This window comes from Nelumbo nucifera, chromosome 2, assembly GCF_055504915.1.
Source record: "Nelumbo nucifera cultivar China Antique chromosome 2, China Antique-T2T, whole genome shotgun sequence".
Classification (NCBI taxonomy): domain Eukaryota; kingdom Viridiplantae; phylum Streptophyta; class Magnoliopsida; order Proteales; family Nelumbonaceae; genus Nelumbo; species Nelumbo nucifera.
Genome location: NC_142650.1, coordinates 1099109 through 1121749, shown reverse-complemented (window position 1 = coordinate 1121749; position 22641 = coordinate 1099109). Strand labels below are relative to the sequence as shown.

Here is a 22641-nt window from a genome sequence, read left to right as displayed (position 1 = left end):
GTGCTATCACTGAAGCTGAAGGAAGCACTTCACTCACTAATCACACAGTTCCAGGGGGCTTATTATTCAGGATAGACAGATAGTAGACCAGAGACTAATTGCAAATAAGTGTCTTGAAGAGACGAGAAGGACCAAATGGTTTGTGAAAATTAGAAAAAGAAACTAAAGATGCTTTGACATAGAAATTTCAAGCCAAAAGCAAAGTGATAGGATTGAGGCTCATAAAATATAGGTCTTAATCCCATACTTTTTAGACTTTCACATTTTTATTGGTTCAGTTGCTATTATCTTCCACATCCTGTTGAAATATTGTTCTCTATAAAGTTCCACTAAATTCTGGGTTAGCCATGGAGACTCAAAACATGCTTAGTTACTAGCAGTGCTACATGGGTTGAGAGTGGGAAGATCATTAAACTAAAGGAATTTAGTGATTAAAGAGGATTTAAAAGTAGTAATGGGTTTGATCAAGAATAATAAAAAAAATGTTTTTTGGCCAATAATAATAATTAATAAGCAAGGGGCTGTGGCAATATTGAGACATCAGGAAAGAATAGAAATGTAGCGAGGGAACTGCAAACAACTTTCAATTGGGTGTATGGATCAGAATATGGTTTGACTGATACTATTATGAATCGGCCTGCCCTTGAGTTCTGTTAGTCTGATAACAGCCAAGAAGAGAGAAGAAGAAAGAAGAAAGAGAGAGAGAAAAGAGGAAAGGAGAGAAGAAAAGTCTGGTTCGAATGAGAGAAAAATTACCTCTCCCATTCGGCCAGACATGTTTTATATAACTGACATAATGGAAAAGACACATATGCCCTTACTTAAGTGAGGGACACTAGTTCTAATATAATATTACAGATCAACAACCTCAACATAAGTATAAAGACAGAAATACCCCTACATACTCGACACTAACACTCCCCCTCAAGCTGGTGAGTATATATCATATAATCCCAACTTGTTACATATGTAGTTCACTCTTCCCCAACTCAACCCTTTAGTAAATAATTCTGCCCACTGGTTCCCTGTGTTAACATATGCAGTGTCTATCACTCCATTCAGCACCTTCTCTCTCACAAAGTGACAGTCAACCTCTATGTGCTTGGTTTTTTCATGAAACACTGGATTAGAAGAAATATGAACTGCAGCCCGATTGTCACAGTAGAGCTTCATTGGAGTGTTAACATTGTATCCTATCTCCTGTAGAAGGCTCCTTAGCCACACTAATTCACTAGTATGTGCCATATCTCTATATTCTGCCTCTACACTACTTCTCGCCACGACTGTCTGCTTCTTACTTTTCCATGTCACCAGATTACCCCCAAGAAAAGTGCAATAGCCTGTGGTAGACCTCCTATCAGACATAGAACTGGCCCAGTCGGCATCAGTATATCCTTCTATTTCAAGTTTTCCACCACTTTTGTATATCAAACCATGACCAGGAACCCCTTTTAAATACCTCACAATTCATAGAACCGCATCCCAATGAGGAACCAGAGGTTTCTGCATGAACTGGCTTACCACACTAACCGCAAATGAAATATATGGTCGAGTAAAGGTTAGGTAGTTCAGTTTACCTACAAGTCGCCTGTATCTGCCAGGGTCTTCAAACACTTCACCCATATCACTGCTCAACTTAGTAATTGTTTTCATAGGTGTTTCAACTGGTTTAGCACCTAACAAACCTGTTTCCTCCAGCAAATCAAGCACATATTTCCTCTGACACAAATTAATACCATGCTTAGACCTTGCTACTTCTATCCCCAAGAAATATTTCAATTTACCAAAGTCCTTTGTTTGAAAATGTTCTTGTAGAAAAGTCTTCAACCTGTCAATGCTCGTTTTATCATCCCCGGTAATAACAATATCATCTACATACACCACCAATAGGATTTTTCCTGCCTGAGAGTCATGACTAAAGACTGAATGATCAACTTGGCACCGTTTCATACCAAACTTCTTTACCACCTCACTAAACCTACCAAACCATGCTCGAGGAGACTGTTTAAGCCCATAAGTAGCCTTCTTTAGTCTGCATACCTTACCATCCTCCCCCTGAGCAACAAACCCCGGTGGTTGCTCCATATAGACCTCCTCGAGCAAATCACCATGCAAGAAAGCATTCTTGATATCAAGCTGATAGAGGGGCCAATCATACATAGCAGCAAGAGAGATCACAACACGAACCGAACCTATCTTAGCAAATTGGGGAGCTCTCTGTGTAGTCAATACCATAGGTTTGGGAGTACCCTTTTGCAACCAATCTAGCTTTCAAGTGCTCTACACTACCATCAGGTAAATACTTAACAGTATAAACCCACTTACAACCGACAGCCAGCTTCCCAGGAGGAAGAGTGGTGAGGTCCCAAGTATGATTATGAGTTAGAGCTGAGAGTTCTTCCATTGCACGGCACCACCCTGGAGAGGCAAGGGCTTCCTGAACATCCTTACGGACAACAACTGAGGATAACAAAGAGATAAACTGGCGATGGGAAGCGGAAAAGTGAGTGAGTGAAACATAATTAGAAATAGGATGAAGGGTACAAGTGCGTTTACCTTTCCGCAAGGCAATGGGAAGATCAAGATCAGATACTGGGTTTGGGGCTGGTGTGGAGACAACTGTCGGATCTGTCGACGTTGATGGAGCTAGAGGAGTAGCAGCCGGTACATGTGGGCATCCGATTTATCAAGAAGCAAGAAGTAAGCACCGCGTCACTCCAAAAGGGTTTGGGAACATTCATGTGATGCATGGGGGACCGAGCTGTTTCCCAAAGATGACGATTCTTTCTCTCAGCCACCCCATTTTGTTGTGGGGTGTAGGTACATGAGGTCTGATATATAATGCCATGTTGGTCCAAGTATTCTTGAAATATGAAGAGAATTATTCATGGCCATTATCGGAACGAAAAATCGAGTCCCAGCAGCCACACCAAAAACCGAGTCACATCAAGTTGTTCTCTCTGTTGTTGCTGAATTTTGACATCAGAAGTGAGGGGGTGATAAACATTCAACTCATTACGAATGTTTCTCATACTAGCATAGTACTCCTCAAGACTCCAATTGCCCTCTTGCAGATTACAGTATTCCTGATACAGCTGATATACTCTGGTTGTATTGTCTTGGCCAGAATACAACTTCTTAGCATGGTCCCAGACATCTTTGGCATTATGAATGTTTCTCATACTAGCATAGTACTCCTCAAGACTCCGATTGCCCTGTTGCAGATTACAGTATTCCTGATACAGCTGATATACTCTGGTTGTATTGTCTTGGCCAGAATACAACTTCTTAGCATGGTCCCAGACATCTTTGGCAGTGTCAAGAAACATGAAATTTATACTAATCTTGGGTTCCATACTGTTCCATAACCACGTGATAATCTGTGCATCCTCTTGTTCCCAGTCATCATACTCATGAGAATCAATGGAGGGTTTCTCCTCCCTTATGTGTTTCACCGTCTTCTTTGCCTTCAGAAAAACTTCTACAGATTTAGCCCAAGGTACATAATTCTCTCCATTCAGTTTAATGGAGGTCATTTTAACATTCAGGTAGTCAGTAGGTATCATGACATTAGATTTGCTACCACTGCTATCTCCCATTGCTGAATTTTGTTATTACTGAATTCGGTACACTGCACACTACTTGATGACACTGATCACACTGGTTTCAACACTTGTTATTGCTGAAGATTGCACTCTTTACACCACAAACCCTACCCCACGACTACCTGAAATCTCACCACACTATATGAGGACCACTCCCCCTTCGAATCACACTAGAAAGCAGCATAAACCCTAGCACACTACAGTTTGAAATCCCACCATACGATCTGAAACATACTTCCTATTTGATTCATAACAAAAATATGCCTAGAAATCTCTTACCTCATCACCCGAAAAACAAACCACACAAAAAGAAATCAGACCACACAAAACATCCACTGCACCACACGAATCAGCCCTCTTCTCTTCATCGATTAGGGGAGGGCTTCTTAGAAACCACAGCAACCGACCATGAACAGCACAGTTGGAGGCATAGAGACCTCCAAGGGAAGAGGGCGACCACTCCTTTTCAGCCCTTTCCCTTATCTCCAATCGATGGCAGAGAAATCAAGAGAAAACCCTTGACTGAGTGCGCAGAAAACAGAAATCTGGGCAGATCCGAGTTGCTTAGTTGTGCTCTGATACCATATTATGATTCGGCCTGCCCTTGAGTTCTGTTAGTCTGGTAACAGCCAAGAAGAGAGAAGAAGAAAGAAGAAAGAAAGAGAGAGAGAAAAGAGGAGGAAAGGAGAGAAGAAAAGTCTGGTTCGAATGAGACAAAAAATTACCTCTCCCATTCGGCCAGACATGTTTTGTATTACTAACATAATGAAAAAGACACATGTGCCCTTACTTAAGTGAGGGACACTAGTTCTAATATAATATTACAGATCAGCAACCTCAACATAAGTATAAAGACAGAAATACCCCTACATACTCGACACTAACAAATACATTGGCCAAACTAGGGACGAGCAGGAATCAATTGTTTTGGTGTCAAATATAGCATAATGAACACAATTAGGTTAGGTGGCAATAAAAGGCCATTACCCAATGTTGATTCCAGCTATCTGGGGTCTTGAGAGGGGTAGACTGTATACAGCCCTAACCTTTGGCATTTTTGCACAAAGCAGCTGCTCTCAGACTCAAACCTGCATTCTCATGCTTGCCAGCCCAAGATATTACCATTACCTCAAGTAATGGCCCCTAGAATAGGTGGAAAAATACCAGCCTAAATTGAAGATTATCTTGGCTGTATATGTATATAACTCATTCTTTTGTTCATTAATAAAAAGCCACAATGTTATCAATAAAAACAAGTCTACAAAACTCAACTCATGAGATGGACTAGGATTTTCCCATATAAAACTCAAAATGAAAGATAAATACAGAAATTCACTCATAAAGTGTCTGGAAAAGGGTTCGACTATGATATGGAAAAGATATGATGTCTGAAAAGCAACTGACCAATAAACTGGAATCATAAACGCGATAGCGAATAAGGTGTTATTTATCAAAATTCATGGGTGGGTAGGTTTTGATTGGTCAAAACTCTTCCCATATCATATCTTTTCCGCATCATAGATTTTCCCTTTTTTATTTGTTTTCTAACTTTTTATGACTCGTCAGGATCGAGACTTGCAAGCTAAATTGTGGATTTAAACAAGCCCAAGTTATTTGGACTATAAATGAGATGCCAAATTTACTGAAACGTGCAAAGAACAGTTTTTCCAGCACATTATTCTCTGAAAGGAAATATACCAATTTGTTTACTACTAGGTGAGAATAAACAGGAAACATACCTCCATATATGAATTTTTAAACTCTTGCTGGGCCAAGGATAGCTTGGAAATGAACACAGATAGGTACTTCTGTTTAATATTTTCACATGTCTTTCTCAAACAACCATCACTAAAGGATCTAGATGATACATAGGACTGAGCATCATTTTCCGTACCTTTCTCCCCTTCAACATCAATTGCTGACAGGTTAGAACTAAAATTAAGTAGTTCCTCTTCATGTTCAAGATGCCCAGTTGAATCCAAGGTGCTAGCCTTGCTTATTATTTGTCTTTTTGCAGAGTACTGTTCAAAATCATCAATTTCATGCAATTTTGAGGCCATCTCTTCAGGGTTTTCTAGGCTCTGTCCACCAACTGATTGGCTCCTGTCCGAACTTGAGATTAGTGGAAGGATTTCAGAAAGATTATGGTGAATATGAAGATTCAGCAAAGGGTCCAAGCGGAAATCATCTGAGTGTTCTTTAGCTAAAGAAAGTGCTTCTCTGTACAGTGATACTGCTCGGAAGAGATCTTTTTCAATTATAGCTATTCCGGCCAGCCCATTTAATGCAACAACCGATTTCCTCAGAGCTTCCTCCCCTTCTGTCTTGGTCTTACCCACAAGTACCTGAAAGCAAGGTCGTAATATATAAATAGAACAGGGAAAAAAACAATTCAGTACATTTAGAATGGAAAAGGGAAAAAATAGGGTTATATAACCTCCATAATTCTCATATGAAACTCACCACTAATATCTCCTCCATGGTCATAGGAGATTGTTGCAAAGAACGCAACCCAGAACTCCCTACTTGAGGGTGGCAACATGCCTGCCGAAGCTTCAACAGTGAATTCAGCAGTTTTGCAGCCTCAGTGTGGGTAAGAAAAAGATCACAGGAAGCATCAAATGACTCAGAATCTGGATAAAAAGTTAATGAAAACATGTTTAATAGATAGGCAGTTACTTCCTTTTATACAAAATAGATAGGATTAAATATAATAACAAGAATAACAAATTACCTAGAGCTTTTCTTTTATTAATGTCATCCTTGAAACTTTCAATAACCTCATGGGCACAACTTACACAAGTTTCATGCTGTCTCTGGTAAAAGTGTGCTTCAATTGGTGAGAAAAAGAGCCAGGAAACACACTCCTCCTGTGGTGGCAGCTGTAATTCATCTGCAACATGTACTTTGGATGAACGCCACATAATTTGCTTAAAAAACTTATGTGCAAACTCCATAGCATTCGCATCTCTCCTCTAGTAAACAAAAGAGTAAGATTAGGGAATGAGGTGAAGCATAGGAGGAACTGGATATAGAAGCACTCAACCAGACATACCCAAACCAGGAATATGGCAAGCTATCCTGAGGAAATTAATTTAGTAGCAAGAAAAAAGGGCACTTAATTTTCCTTCTTTCTCTTTAGACAACATGATCCTCAGATGGTCACATATTTTTGGTTAGCCCACATGAAAAGTTCACAATCATAGTTTCCTCCATCACCCAAGGAGAAGTAAAGAGAAGCTTAAATAGCTGCCTCTAGGGAATGCAGAACCATCAGATACAAGAAATGATTTACTGCTTTTATGGAGACATCAGGAGAGGTCCTAGTGGCATATTTGGCCTTGTTGGATCAGGTGACTGACTTAGAGATGAGTTTAGAGCATTCATTATTTGAAGGCCTTTAGATTTGCAGCAGCATTGGCTGTTCAGCATGTGGAGGTTGAGAGGGGATTGCCTGGTGATTGGTTGGTAGAGGATAGAAGGGACACATGTGAGAGGAGCCAGACCAAGGGGTGCAACTTGGATAGGGTTGGTTGAGTGTTTGTCAAAATTTGAATGGGCCCAACCCAATGTAGTTGAAATTCTTTAATTCAGGCAACCCAACTTGCATCCCTAGGTTAGAGATCTAGCGTCTTTGTAGACATCTTGTTGGACAACTCTTTACAAGACAATTTAGCTAGAGGAGGTGTGGGGAGGGTGGAGTCGCATTTAGGAGCATCACTTCTACGATAGATTTCTCCCATTTTCAGTTTATTTAGTTCTATCTTCTATCATGCTGTCTGGTCCTCTCTCTTGAGGGCTTTTTTTCTGTCTGATCTCCTTCTTGGGTATTGTAGACTAAAGATAAATTTCATAAAAGAAAAAAGATCAAGTACAAGCTGAGGCAATAAGAGATTGCAAATATAAGATAGAAAAAAATACCAAAATTCTTCCAACTCAAACTTAAAACCCAGAACTCTTCGAACCAACTTTTCCATACCAAATAACTTCCAACCATCAGTGTTTTAAAAGCACAAGGGCCTTTTAGCACCCAAGGCTAAGGCAAGGTGCACACCTTTTTTAAGAAGGCACAAACAAGGTGCAAAGTATAGACATGATACGCCTGATACGGAGTGTATCACATTATATCATTGGGTGCCAATACACCTTTTTACAGGTGTTTTCACGAACTCTTTTTTATTAAATTATATATATACATATATATAATTTGAAAAAAGAACAAAAAATAGAAGGCATATCGGTAAAAGTACCGATACACAGGTGAATCGATACTTTGAACCATGGGCACAAATTTTTGGAAAAAAAATAAAAAATGTAAACTTAATTTTTAAAAGAAATTAAATGCTTTATAAAGTTTATTGGCTCAAATTAAAATACATAAGCATAACGTATAAAACATTTTCAAAATGAAAATGTGGAAGTGAAAGCAAAAATGTGTATTGTAAAGTGCTTTAAGCATGTAAAACCTTCAGTTTGTTTATCATCTCCAAAAGTCATAACTGCATTCGCTCAAGTAACCCATGTGATGTTAAACATCTCGTATTCCTAATCCTAGGAGATCAGCCCTCTGCCTCTATAAAGGCTTCCTTGAGGCAAGCCTAAACAAGTCCATGCAAGGGCATAAGGTAGAGCCCTCAACTTAAATTTTTGGCGTGTGGATATAAAAAGATTGGTTTTGTGATTTTAGTTGCAGTTCAGTCTGTTTTAGGATTAGGAATTAGATGTTAGCTGTATTTTTGTTGCTTCTTTAATGGAAACTTTGCTTTGGCATCCTATTTGCAAGAAGGCTTCAGATATTTAAAAAGTTTTTGTTTTGCTTACTTTAAAAGTTAATAAACTATTACTAGGGTACAAACAACAATAAAATGTAATTTATGAGTTCATAAACCATTACAAAGGTGTGAATCCACAAAAAAACAGATAACAAAAAATGATACATTTAAAAGAGGTGCATGCCTTTTGAAAGGGGATGTGTTTGGGTTCAAGCAAGGCACATGTCTTGAAATGTGCCTTTCCTGTATGTCTAGGTGCACCGAACACATGTCTTTTAAAACACCCTTCCTTAGACAAAGAATGCCACATGCTCCTACCTCCAAAAACCCATTCACCACACTTAGGCTCAGTTTGGAAGGAGTGCAAATACAAATATGTAGAGTGTAAAACCTTGTATTTTGTTTTATTTTGTATGTATTTGCACTCTACATATTTGTATTTGAACTCCTTCCAAACTAAGCATTAGCTCCTCACCCATCCCCTCCTGTAAGTTTATATCAACCCTTAATGAAGCTTTTTTACCTAGTAAATGATAAAAAAAAAAAAAAAAAAAAAAAAAAACTTATTTTATCTTTTCCTCTCTTCTAGTTTCTTATTTTTTCTACTCAATCCAACTCAGCCTCATTTACTCAATACCAACTATTTGGGTTAGCTACACAAATACTGTCCTGCAATTGTTCTATGCCTCTATCAGGAGTCATGTTTTCTGTCAAATTATAAACCTTATAAAGGGGAAAAGTAGTCTTTTATATGCTTTTTATTTTATCTCTGTTGTAACTTGTAATTTACTTAACAGGGGTATTTTTGTAATTCTGTGATTATTAGAAATGAAATATTACTTGGATCGACAGTAAGGGAAAGACAGTTCAAATCTTCTCCACTGTGAACCCTTCTTTTCTCTCTAAATTTCTTCTCTTTTTTCTTCTTCCTTTTCCCTTTGACAGAACTGATCCCCTATCACCTTCTTTCCTTTTCTTTTCTCTTTTTAACTATTTTCCACAAGTTCCACACATTTTTTTCTCTGCTGTCAGTCTCACATAGCAAGATTGCCCTTATTTGTTATCCATTTCTAAAGTGCTTGTTGCTGGACTTCTTTCCTACTCTGGATATCAGGCTAGCAAGAACTACGTTTTGCTCTAAACCATTATTTTATACTAAAAACCTATGAGAGAGTGGATAAGTATATGACGACAGTGGGATTACGGTGCCATATCACAAATATAAGATACGAGCGATCTTACTGAATCCAGCGAGTTCCTTATGACGACCTTGTGACAGCCATTGGAGATCATGGTATCCCCATTGATAAGGCAAGATAAGTGCAATCTCGCTAAACTTAGCAAGATCCCCTGTAATAAGAAACTCAAGACTGCTCTCTGCGCAGCATGTGACCATGCTGAGGAAGCCTTGCCTAGAACTCATGAGATGAATGTAATATAGGATCTTACACGGGCTGAGTATCCATTTCAAGAACATGATGAGGTATTCCGAGGAACAAGTGTTTAGGGGTATTTGGGTTGAGATACGTGGAAAAGGCCAGGGAGACCGCACTCAGTAGTACCTGGAAAAGGCCAGGGAGACCGCCCCCTCACCTTTTTCTTCAGCCATCCCACTATTATATTCAAATCACCTTCAATGATCAGACTACCAACACCCAATTCTTTAGCTTTCTCAACCCCAAAAACTGCTGCTAGGAATTCTGCTCTTACTAAATCACCTTGCTCAATTGGGCCTGAAAACAAGGCACAAATAGCAACACCCTCATCCCTAATCACCCCTCCAATTCCTGAGGGACCCAGATTGCCCACATTGCTGACATCAAAATTCAGTTTCATCCAACCACCACTAGGAGTGACCAAACCTCTAGGGGGTTAGCCTCTTTACAGATGACCTTTTACCATCTTCGCACTTGGCTTCTGTCATAACCCCTTCACCAAGTTTCTCTGCTTCCTGCGCTTCCCCACCGTTGGTGTTCGGATCCTGATTTCAGAACTCTCAGATTATCCTTATCTTACAAAACCATTACCTTTGTCCTGAATATCTAGAGTTTTGGGAGGGGCGGATTGGATATGTACCTAACAGCTAACCTATGGAAATTTTGCACATCTTCGACTTGAACCCACATTCTCACAGTTGTCAGCCTAAGGTTTTAACATAACACCAAGCAACAGCCCCTAACTTTTATTATCTATTATAAACTTTAAATCTACCCACCATCCTACTTCAACAATGCTAAAAGTTTACCACATTCAAGGGAGCATTGATCATGTTGGATTATCAGAAACAGCTTGAAGTGAAAAACATAGACCTTACTTCGCTAACAAATGTCTGTATACAAAAACAAATGAGTTTTAACTTGGAACAAGGAACCAGACTGTTTGTATTCTCTGCTTAAGCAATAACAGCCCTTGAAAAACAGCATTATAAATATGAAGAAATTGCTTAAAAACTTCGAAAAAAAGGAAAATTGCAAAAAAAAAAACTCCATACCTCATATGGGTCTCTTATAACGTCAACCCACCACCTATAGATATCAAAAGGGCTTGCTCTAAGAAATCTCAAAAGTCCATATAAATCGTCAAATCTCCTCTGTATAGGTGTCCCTGTAATACACCATAGATGCTTGGCATGTAATCGCAATGCCATTTCTGTGGCAGCAGTGGCATTACTCTCCACCATCTGAGCTTCATCCAAGCAAACTCTCCACCAGAATATTCTTGTCAGGAAAGTTGGGACAACTGGATACCTACAAAAAAATTGCCCAGTTTTAGTATAATAAAATTTTATATAGGACCATTAAAATATCTAAGTAGAAGGAAAAATGTTCACAGTTCTGAAAATATGTATGCATATAACATATGCTCAAGGATGTAGCAAGTCTTTTCAATTTCAGCCCAAGTTTCCTAAGAACCAAGAAAAAGAGGAAGAATTATGTAGAAAGCAATTCGGGCTGCAGTAGTGTGAACTGTCATGGAGGAAAGGAATGGAAGGATATTTAATGAGAAAAGTAGATCCAAAGAGGAAATTTGTGAAGTTATAAAAACCAGAGCAGCACATTGGACAAAGATACTTGATATGTTCAAAGATTTTTCAGTCAATGACATCAGAAGGACATGGACTGAAGTGGCATTCTCTTCTAAAGAATAGGAAAAGATAGTTATGGAGTGGATACCCCCAGCAGCTAATAAAGTAAAACTAAGTTGGCGCTGCTGCAAGGTTTAAGACTCACTAAACAATCAAGTTTTCAGCACTTGGAAGTAGAGGAAGATTCGAAGCTGATCATTTCTTGGGCCAGAAATAAACAGTTAGTGCCATGGGTCTATAGGCATGAGTTTAGGGAAATAGAGAGCATCACACAGGAGCTGAACATTACATTCAATTAGGTAAGAAGGACTGCAAATGGGATGGCTGATGCTTTAGCAAAACAAGGGGTATATAGGCAACAGTTGTTTTGGGCACCATTGTAACTTTTGTGAATGTGTGGGGGTTGGAATTGCTTACTACGTATTAAACAGTTTTAGCATGACTTGATAAGATTCTTAAATTTCTTTCTGATCAAAAAAAATGTAAGAATGTACAATAGCAAATCCATACTGTTCCTCCAATACTCCTAATGGAGCAGTATTACTGCATTTATCATGCTTCTTTAACTAGTTTGTGAAGCTTGATGTTTCCATATAACATTTCTTATATGGAAACATTTCTGTACCATGCACATGGATACAGATAAAGGTGTCCCATGTAAAATGTTTGTCTCATGCTTTAATAACTAGTTTTTAAAGCTAAATGTCATTTCTCAAGACTTATGCCTTGCCAAATTTATTTAAATTTCTAACATGTACAGATTCTTTTATGTATAATTAGTTATAACAGACAAATACCATTTTATATATTTTAGAAGTAATAGTGTCATTGTATACATCTAGAAGCGTCTATGCAGTATCCGGTGCCATGTCACATCCTGTAAGTAACATGTCCAACACTGGTACACTAGGCTTTTATGGGTATCCAGGTACATAGCTACAATCAAATAAAGTAAAAAATGCTCCCAGATGCTGCTCATAAAAGGACAGGAATTAATATATGATTAGAATTTTAATGATAATAGAAGTGCAAACCAGGGTACACTTGGGATTAGAGACCAAGAGATAACTCAACGTGACCTTTTCCACTACCTTGGTTCAATAACTCATAAAAGGGAGAGATTGAGGATGATGTCACCCAACAGGATGAGCAAAATGGAGGAGGCATCTAGAGTGTTATGTGATAGGCGAATACCACTTAGGTTAAAAGGAAAATTATTTGAAACAGTTGTAAGGCCAGCAATGCTGTATGGAGCAAAGTGTTGAGCAGTTAAGAAGCAACATGTCCAAAAAATAAGTGGCAGAAATGTGCATGCTGAAATGGATGAGTGGAAAAACTAGAAAGGATAGGGTCAAAAATGAAGTCATTCGCAAGAACCTAGGAGTATGGAGTCCTAATTTCAGAAGGCCTCTGATTGATCAAGAGGTGGAGGAATGGATCTTACTGCTGGACATTTGCAATTTGTTGGACATTATGGTGCAAAAAGAACAGAAGGCTCTTTGGGGATAAGGAAACGGGCATTGAAATGGTAGTAGCTTCGGTTGGAAAGCTTGTCACAAGCTGGGTTTTGACCCTTCCAGACTTTGAGTAAATTAACAGCTCAGATTTGGTGAGAAACTTTTGGGATATTCTTGAGATTCAAGCTTGTAATGTGAATCTTTTCCATTTGGATTAATTGTTCTGGCGTGCCACCTTGACACCCAATCAGATTGTACTCTCTTTTTATTTTAATAAAATTTATATGTTTACTCTTCAAAAAAAAAAAAAATGAACCTAGAAGTGGCTACTAGCTCCAATAGATACAAATGAGAGGAAGTAGACTAAGATGGTTAATCACATGCATAGATGACCATCTAGCACCTGACAGCTATTTAAACAAAATGGTACCTTGCATTGCAGAATCTCTAATCTCCTGTTTCTGGGTTCTCAAGTTCTATAGAGCTAGTAAAAGAACTTCCATATCCTGACTTCATTGTGAATAGAGGCGATATCAGTTTCGTCATCCTGAATTCCTGACTTCACTGTGATAGAGTAATAACCTTGAAATATGGAGGAAGTCATGAATCCAGCAGGGGATATTAGCAATCGACTTAGGGTCTTGAATAGAAGTCCGGTCGGTCATTTTGTGAACTCTGATCCAGATGTAGTGGTGCTGTTTGGCATCCAAGAAAGCCGTTTCAGGTTAGGAAGTTGAATGCCGGTTTCTTGATCTTCACGTTCAAGAGTGGGGTGGAGGAGACTGATATTTTGAGGAATGAACAAAACCAGGTTCGATTTCCAGAGCTTAGAATTGGGCAATGGAGTCCCCTAGTTGGTGCAATCAGAGGTTTGGGTCCTACAAGCTTGATTTAGATAAACATCTCTTTTCTCTATCAAACCTTAAGGCAGAACCTGTTTCTAGATTTGGGGCACCCTCAGACTTTGGCTTCAAAAGGGGATTGAGGGATAATGAGTGCAATTCACTTAGCCTGCTACTTTCAGTTTTGGAAAAGGTGTTTCAGGACCAGAACTCTCTGGATGACAGGGTTTGTTTTCCTTCCCCAGATGGCCTTTTTTCGTATGCTTCCTTCTTCAACTTACTCATCCATTTGATCTTTGGGGGTAAATTTACCAGTGAGAGAAATTTGGTGCAAACCAATCCCTCCCAAAGTACAAACTCCTTGTTGGGAAGTGTTCCTTGGAAAAGTTAACATATTACACATATCACATGCTACAGAAAAGAAGGCCAAATAAATGCCTCTCTCCTCATGTGTATCTTTTGTAAGGCTTGTGGCAAGACCCTTCCTCATTTATTAATCTCTTGCTCCTTTGTGTCTTGCTTATGGGATTTTTTCTGTTCCCTCTTTGGTTGCAAATGGGCTCCCCCACAAGATGTAGTCAGTTTATTCAACCCAAACTTCTTGAGGCAATAGAAAAAAGGGGAAGATGTTTGTGGAGGACAGTAAGGGAAGCTTCGGTCTGGACTATTTGGGAGGAAAGAAATAATAGGATATTTAATGAAAAGATAAGATCCAAGGAGAAAGTGATTAAATCCATAAAAGTTGGATCAGCACACTGGGTAAAAACATTGAACCTCTTCAGAGACATTTCTACAAATGACATACTATGGAAGTGGACTGAAGTGGTACAAACAGACACACATAAAGAAGTAGTTGAAATGGATTGGAAACCACTAGAGGTAAATAAGATGAAGTTAAACTTCGATGACAGCTCCTTTCGCAATCCGGGGACAACAGGCATAGGAGGTTTTTTTATCAATAACAAAAATTTCATTAATCAAACAGAATAATTAATTACAAAGGAAGGGAGATAAACTTTCTTAACTCCCCCAACAGAGGCAAGAGCCCCCAACATGAAAAACCAAAATTACAACTAAGCCCAGAATAAAGATTCCCTAGTCATCCCTTGCTTGGCTAACCCATTTGCAAACGAGTTAGCAGATCTCTTCACCCAGCTGTACTTTATTTCCATGTCTTTAGCCAACCATCTGAATTTTTTCCTTCATTGGTGTAGTTCCATAACCCAGCCTTGTCTTCTCTCAGCCACCCTACTACCATCTCCGAATCCCCTTCAATTACAAGCCTCCTAATGTTCATTTCCTTGGCCCTTTGAACACCTTCAAAAGCTGCAAAAATCTCAGCCCTGAGAGAGTCACCTGCCCCAGTTGGGCCTGAGAACATGGCTGAAAAAAATCCCATTCTCGTCCCTAAACACACCCCCAATGCCTGAATGCCTAAGGTTCCCTCTACTGCTGCCAACGAAGTTCAACTTTATAAAACCAGTGGCGGAGGGGTCCAAGACATACATAGACCCGTTTTCACCTGGGCAGAACTAGCAATCTCTTTCTGCTTCCTCAACAAATCGTCCACTGTGAATTCTATGAATAAATCCGAGGACTTCAACCATCGTACCACCCTAATGTGAATCAAGTTTATCAAACTTTCAAAGTTTCTCTCTTTCTCAGAGAAAATTTTTGAATTCCTTTCTTCCCACAAAGTCCAGCATACAGCAGCTCTTAAGAACCTCCACATGGTCCTACCCCTCTTCAAATGCCACCTGAAGAAAGAAGAAGAAAATAGACTTTGCACATTCAAATGGGGATTCCACCAACACCCAAAAAGAGAAAAAGCCCATTCCCAAACAGTTTTGGCAAGCTGGCAAGAAACCAACAGGTGATAACCAGCTTCCCCATCGGCTTTACATAGAATACACCTATTTGCTGGAGAACAGCAGCCGAAGAAGAAGAAGAAGAAGAAGAAGAAGAAGAAGAAGAAAAGAAAGAGATTTGAGACTGGCGGCATACTCACTTCAGCCGGCCCAATAATCTTATATAGATGTTTACAAAGTAATGTTACAAGAATGGACTAGAATGCCCATGATTAGTGATGGGACACCTAGACATAAAAAAAAAGAATAAAACAAGTTTAGGCCCAATAACTAAGAACTTAAAACATAAATAAAACTAACATAAACACTAAACCAATTGAACCAACACTCCCCCTCAAGCTAAGCATGGATTTCAGTCATGTTTAGCTTGCCAAGTAAGTCTAAGAATTTCGTTGAAGCTAGTCCTTTTATTAGCACATCTGCAATCTGCATCTCGGAAGGAGTATAAGGAATGCAGAGTTCCCCTGAGACTACCCTTTCTCTAACGAAGTGTCGGTCAATCTCAACATGCTTCGTCCTATCAAGTTGCACTGGGTTATTTGCAATGTTGATGGCAGCCTTGTTGTCACAGTACAGCCTGAGAGGACACTCGACCTTTATCCCGAGCTCACCAAGAAGGGTCCTAAGACACAATAGTTCAGCAACACCATGAACCATAGCTCGATATTCAGCCTCTGCACTTGATCTAGCAACCACATTCTGCTTTTTACTTCGCCATGTAACCAAATTCCCTCCAACGAACGTGCAATACCCAGAAGTAGACTTCCAGTCTCCAACAGAACCAGCCCAATCTGCACCAATATACGCTTCAATTTCAATTTTATTGTGCTTTTTGAACAGAATTCCTTTTCCTGGGCAAGTCTTCAAATACCTAAGAATCATTTCCACTGCTCTCATATGAGGAATCTTTGGAGAGTGCATGAACTGGCTGACAACATGTACAACATAAGCAATATCTGGTCGAGTGAGAGACAGATATATCAATTTCCCTACCAGTTTTTGGTATCTCTCTTTATCAAGGTAGTCCTCTCCTACTAATTCCTGTAGACAATGATTCTGTTCTATTGGAGTATCTGCGGGTTTACTCCCCATCATACCTGTCTCCTCTAGAAGATCAAAGACGTACTTCCGTTGACATATATAGATGCCCTCTTGTGACCTAGCAACTTCAATTCCAAGGAAGTATCTCGGATGGCCCAAGTCTTTGATCTCAAACTCAGATGCCAAGAACTCCTTCAATCTTTTTATCTCTTCTAGACCATTTCCTGTAATCACCATATCATCCACATAGACGATGAGTGTCGTAAGTCTGCTATCCTGTTTCCTTATGAACAAAGTATGATCTGCACCACTTTGAGTGTATCCCACTCTCTTCATGGCCCCACAAAGCTTCTCAAACCAAGCTCGAGGAGACTACTTAAGACCATATAATGCTTTCCTCAGTCTACACACTTTCCCATCAAAACCATAACCTGGTGGAGGATACATGAATACCTCTTCATGTAGATCGCCATTTAGGAAACCGTTCTTCACATCCAACTAATGTAGCTTCCATGAGAAGTTTGCAGCTAATGACAATAAAACCCGGATTGTGTTGAGCTTTGCGACTGGAGCAAAGGTCTCTTTGTAGTCAATCCCTTCCTTTTGAATAAACCCCTTCGCCACTAGTCTGGCCTTGTATCTTTCAATGGACCCGTCCTCCCTATGCTTCACAGTGAACACCCACTTGCATCCCACAGTGCTCTTCCCTTTTGGTAGATCCACTAATTCCCAAGTCCTGGCTTTCATTAAGGCTTTCATTTTTTCATTCATAGCCTCTCTCCATCTTGGATCAGACACTGCCTCTGAGTACCTAGTAGGGACATGCACGGAAGAGAGAACAGACAAAGGAATAATAACGAGGAGATAAACATGAGTAAGAAACATATTCAGCAATGGGGTGTCGGATAGTACAAGAACAGGTAGACTTACGAAGAGCAATAGGGAGATCCAAATCAGAAGTATGAGTGATAAGATTACCTAGAGTTGTTGAGACAGATTGATCCGAGTCCAATTGGTTGCTGCCATGAGTTGGAGGGTCTTTTTTCCTTCTGTTGTAGGTGATTCATATATCTTTTTGTTGCCTACTAGTGTCCTCAATTACATCTGTAGCATCAAGAGTGGTAACAGGTTCAATGGGAGCCTCACTAGATTCACCTGGGATGCTACAACTAAGAGGATCAAGAGGAGAAGATGGAAGGCTCGAGGCTGAAAGAGGCACAAAAAAAGTGGGAGAAGAAGAATCCTCTTCCATCCCACTAGTCTCCCCTTGAAAAGGATTCTGGGAAGAATGAAAATAGGATTGAGACTCAAAAAATACCACATCTTTTGTGTCGTATTTCTTCTTGGTAACGGGACCATAACACTTGTAACCCTTCTATGTAGGAGAGTACCCTAGAAAGATTCCTTTCGTAGCCCTAGGATCCAACTTGGTATTCTTTGGATCCTTTACATGAATAAAACATACACAACCAATGACTCTAGATGGAAGAGGAAAGTCTGGAAGATTAGAGCAAAGGACAGAGAAAGGAGTTTTCATACTCAACACCTTGGATGGCATCCGATTTATCAGATATGATGCGGTAAGGACTGCTTGAGACCAATAGTGCTTGGGAACCTTGTGCTGAAATAGTAAAGCTCGAGCGGTCTCCAATAAGTGTCTATTTTTGCGCTCAGCAACCCCATTCTGTTGAGGGGTACTAGCACAAGATGACTGCTGTAGCATGCCTGCATTCTCCATGAACAGGTTCAAGGATCTTTCAAAATATTCAGCAGCATTGTCTGAACGGAATTGCTTAATCTTCTTGTTGAATTGAGTTTCAATCATTTTACAAAATGCCATGGTTATCCGTGGCACTTCATCACGTCCTTTTAACAAGTAAATCCATGTGCATCAAGAATAGTGATCAATAAAACTGATAAAGTAACAAAAGCCATCTACAGAAACAAGAAGTGAAGGGCCCCAAACATCAGAATGGACCAAATCAAAAAGAGCTTGAATTTCATTACTAGAAATTGGATAAAGAGTTCTACATTGTTTTAACAACTGACACACTTCACAAACTAAACTTTGACTTGAAATACCCTTGAATAATTCAAGAAACAACCCTTGCAATGACGAAAAAGGTAAATGACCTAGCCTAGCATGCCACAAGTGTAACCTAGCTATTGACTCCTCATTATTTTGACTACTGGCAGCAGATGATTGTAGGGCCGAACTGATGTCTGCATCAAAATAGTAGAGACCTCCACCCTCATGACCGCTCTCAATCGTTCTCTTCGTCAGTCTGCCCTGAAAGACACAATGAGTAGGAAAGAAAGTTATGCTACAGTTTAAATTCTTGGTAAGCTTTGAAACAGATAAGAGGTTGGAAGTAAGATTGGGAACTTGTAGAACAGGTTTAAGAGAGAGGTCCTTGCTTAGGTCATCCCCCCCTTTCCCAGAGATGGTGGAGAGAGAACCATCAACAACTCTCATCTTATCTTGGCCAGACATCAAATGATAAGAAGAAAATAAAGAGGACATGTGTGTCATGTGGTCACTTGCACTGGAATCAATAAATCCAAGAAGTAGACTCTATAGAACTAGTTACACTACAAGCAGAGACAATACCTGATCTGGCAAGAGAGGTGGAAGCAAGGGAATTAGTCCTTAGACGGGTTAAGGCCCGACTAAGGACCTCTACCTCATTAGCAGTGAAATCCAAGGACCCGGATGTGTGGGAATTAGCAGTCTGTTCCATGGGAGGAAGTGTAACTGTAGATGTGTTCTTCGGGCTCTCACCACTGTGACTAGTAACAAAGTTTCCACTTGCTGTTTGATTCCTCTAAGGCTTCTTCTCTTTCCTTAACGCAGCTGGTTTCAGATGAGGATAAAGAACCCAACAAGTCTCTTTTACATGCCTTTCACCTCCACAATGAGTGCACTTAAGATGCCTCTTGTCCAAGTGCTTGCTCCATTTTTGGTTTGAAGAAGTCAATGCTGAATGTTCAACAGGCTGTATTTGAGTGTCAACTTGCATCTCTTTCCTCCTAACCTCTTCATTCCTTACTAGATAGTAGACATGGTGTAAATCTGGCATTTCATCCCTTCCCAAAATTTGAGACCTTATGCTCTCATACATTGGGTCTAAGCTAGCCAAGAACTTAAAGGCTCTACCTTCTTCAATTTGTTTATCATGCCTCTCCTTGTCTCTTACATTCTCCCAACCAAGAATAAGATGATGATCAAGTTCTTCCCATAGTCCTTCTAGGGTTGCAAAATAAGTTGCAACTGTCATATCTCCTTGTCTCAATGCAGCAATGTCTTGGTTTAGCCTATAGATTCTTGCATTGTTCTTTCTCTGCCCATAAGTTTTAGACACTTTCTCCCAAATCTTCGCAGTAGTGGGAAAGTGTTGAACAGTCCTGGCCACTCTTGGAGTCATCGAAGCAAGTAACCAAGACATAACAGTAGCATTCTCCCTACGCCATATTGCGTACTCCACACTACCCACTTCAAGTTCCTGCTTTTGTCCATCTAAATAACCCGTAAGTTCCCGGGAAGTAATGAAGAGCATGGCTGAAACAGACCATTCTCTGAAGTTATATTCATCCAACAACACACTGGTGATCTGCAAGCTGTGCAAATTTGGGTTTTCCATATTAGAAGACCTCCCACCAGTTCTATTATCCCTAGAAGACACTTCTCCTGATATTGAAGACATCTCCTTCCTCTTACAGTGATCACAATTGAAAACTCAGAACAAAGAACACGATTTCAGACTTACTGAAGTTGTTACTAGTCTGAGAACCCCTCGTAACAGGTCTGAAACCAAGAACAATCCACCCCTGTACTGTGCTGAACACTTCTGGACTAGGCTTTGACTTCTGCTGTCGTAGACTATGACCACCCTTACAATCTGTACTAGGACTGTCTAACTCAGTCCTTCCACCTAGATCTGTTCCACACAGATCTCTCTTAGCAGCCGAATGGCTACTACCTGCTGCAGGGTTTCTAGTAGGGCATCAGCTTCTGGAACAAACTCCCCTTGGGCCCTACAACCAAGGGAAACCCTAGATACAGACCTTGTTGTGATCTACGGTCAGCCCTACGGTTTCTTCACAGTGGCCGAGATAGGAGAGAGAGAAAAAAAGAAGGAATAGAGAAGTGGAGAAAAGAGGCGGCTGTAACCAGTCAAACCGATTAGTGCTCTGATACCATGTTTGCTGGAAAACAGCAGCTGAATAAGAAGAAGAAGAAGAAGAAGAAAAAAAAAAGAAAGAGATTTGAGAATGGCGGCATACTCACTTCAGCCGGCCCTATAATCTTATATAGATATTTACAAAGTAATGTTACAAGAATGGACTAGAATGCCCCTGATTAGTGATGGGACACCTAGACATAAAAAAAGAATAAAACAAGTTTAGGCCCAATAACTAAGAACTTAAAACATAAATAAGACTAACATAAACACTAAACCAACAACACCTATGAGGGGATAAACAAGTCTTGGGTCTCTTTCTTTGAAGCAGATCATAAGTATTGATTCTTTCCAAGAAGGTTTCCCAACAAAAACTCCCAACCCTAGTAGGAATTGGCTTACACCAAATCTCTTTAACAGGAAAGGATAAACCTACAATGTTGGTTGGCTGAGTTAAGACTTTAAAGGAGGCACAAGAGAAATAGCCCAAGGGGGTGGGGGTCCAAATTCTGGTGTCTTCCTTTGTGGAGTCCAAGAAAACATTTTCAAGAATAACTAGGAGAGACAAGGTGTTGTTCAGATCTATATCTCTAACAGCCCTTCTCAAACCCAAATTCCAACCAAACCAGCGTTTGAAGATGAAGGGACAAACAATAAAGGAAGAAATGGGCTCATTTTTCAAGTCAGAAAAAGCATACAGGGATGGAAACTGATCCTCCAAAAGAGAATTCCCCACCCAAGTTTGTTCCCAAAATTTTATGAGGTTGCCTGAGTTTAAATCATACCTGATTAGAGGGGAGAAAACTGGTAACAAGTCATGGATTGCTTTCCAAAGTGAGGCACATTTAGTCCTTGCCAAAATTCCAGGATCCCATCCGTTGTCGTCCAGCCCATGAATGCTAGCTACTATTCTAGCCCACAACTTCTCCTTCTCAAAAGGGAACCTCCATAACCATTTCCCCAATAAAGCCACATTCCTCTTTCTAATGTACCAGAGCCCCAACCCTCCCGACTTCTTATTCCTATTCACCATCTCCCACCCCACCCTATGGTCCATCTTCTCCTCACCTGGCTCCCACAGTAAGTCTCTCATCAACTTTTCCAATCCATTAAACACCCCTACTGGAATCTTGAACACTGACAAGAAGTAGATAGGTAAATTGGCTAAGGTAGCCCTAATTAGTGTTATCCTCCCACCAAGAGAATGATAATGGTAAGTCTCTTCTCAAATCTTTCCACCACCAGATTCCAAAAACTTCCTTTCTCGGGATTGCCTCCCAGGGGTAGACCTAGATAATTCAAGGGCCAACTTGAAGCTGCACATCCCAATACATAAGAGGAGTTATTAGAAACTTTCAAGGAGTAATAATGGCTCTGTTCTTAGGGACAATAGGCTTTGGAGATTCAGTTCAGGCTGAAATTATGGCTCTTCTGCATGGCTTGAAACTAGAATCGCAACTAGGAGTTAGAGAATTGGAAGTTGAAGGAAATTCACTCTTGGTGATTATTGAGGGAGACTCAAAACCGGTAATAGATTGGTTGCAAAAAGAGGAAAGCAGAATGTGGAGTTACCTAAATGAGAAGAGAATTTTCAAATGGTGGACCCGAGACATGACAGTGAGGTTTCAATGGGTAAAGAAGTGTGCTAATTCGTTTGTAGATGCACTAGCCAAACAAAGGGTTGGAAGAATTCAATTGTTCTAGGCTTACATGTAATTTTTATTTTTTAATCTTGGGGGAGTTAAGAGAGTTTATCTCCCCTGCCTTGTACCTATCCTTTTCTCATTAAT

At 39.9% G+C, this 22641-nt stretch overlaps 1 protein-coding gene across 1 annotated transcript in view; it reads right to left on the bottom strand.

The window, feature by feature from the left end:
- LOC104594462 (RING-finger, DEAD-like helicase, PHD and SNF2 domain-containing protein) overlaps positions 1 to 22641 on the bottom strand; it is a 128568-nt gene that overhangs the window by 78894 nt on the left and 27033 nt on the right. The window contains exons 7-10 of the mRNA XM_010254736.3: positions 10869 to 11124; positions 6340 to 6580; positions 6069 to 6238; positions 5345 to 5950 (exon numbers count right to left, since the gene is read on the bottom strand). Of these exons, the coding sequence (XP_010253038.1) occupies positions 5345 to 5950; positions 6069 to 6238; positions 6340 to 6580; positions 10869 to 11124 (1273 nt within the window). The remainder of the gene's footprint in view (positions 1 to 5344; positions 5951 to 6068; positions 6239 to 6339; positions 6581 to 10868; positions 11125 to 22641) is intronic.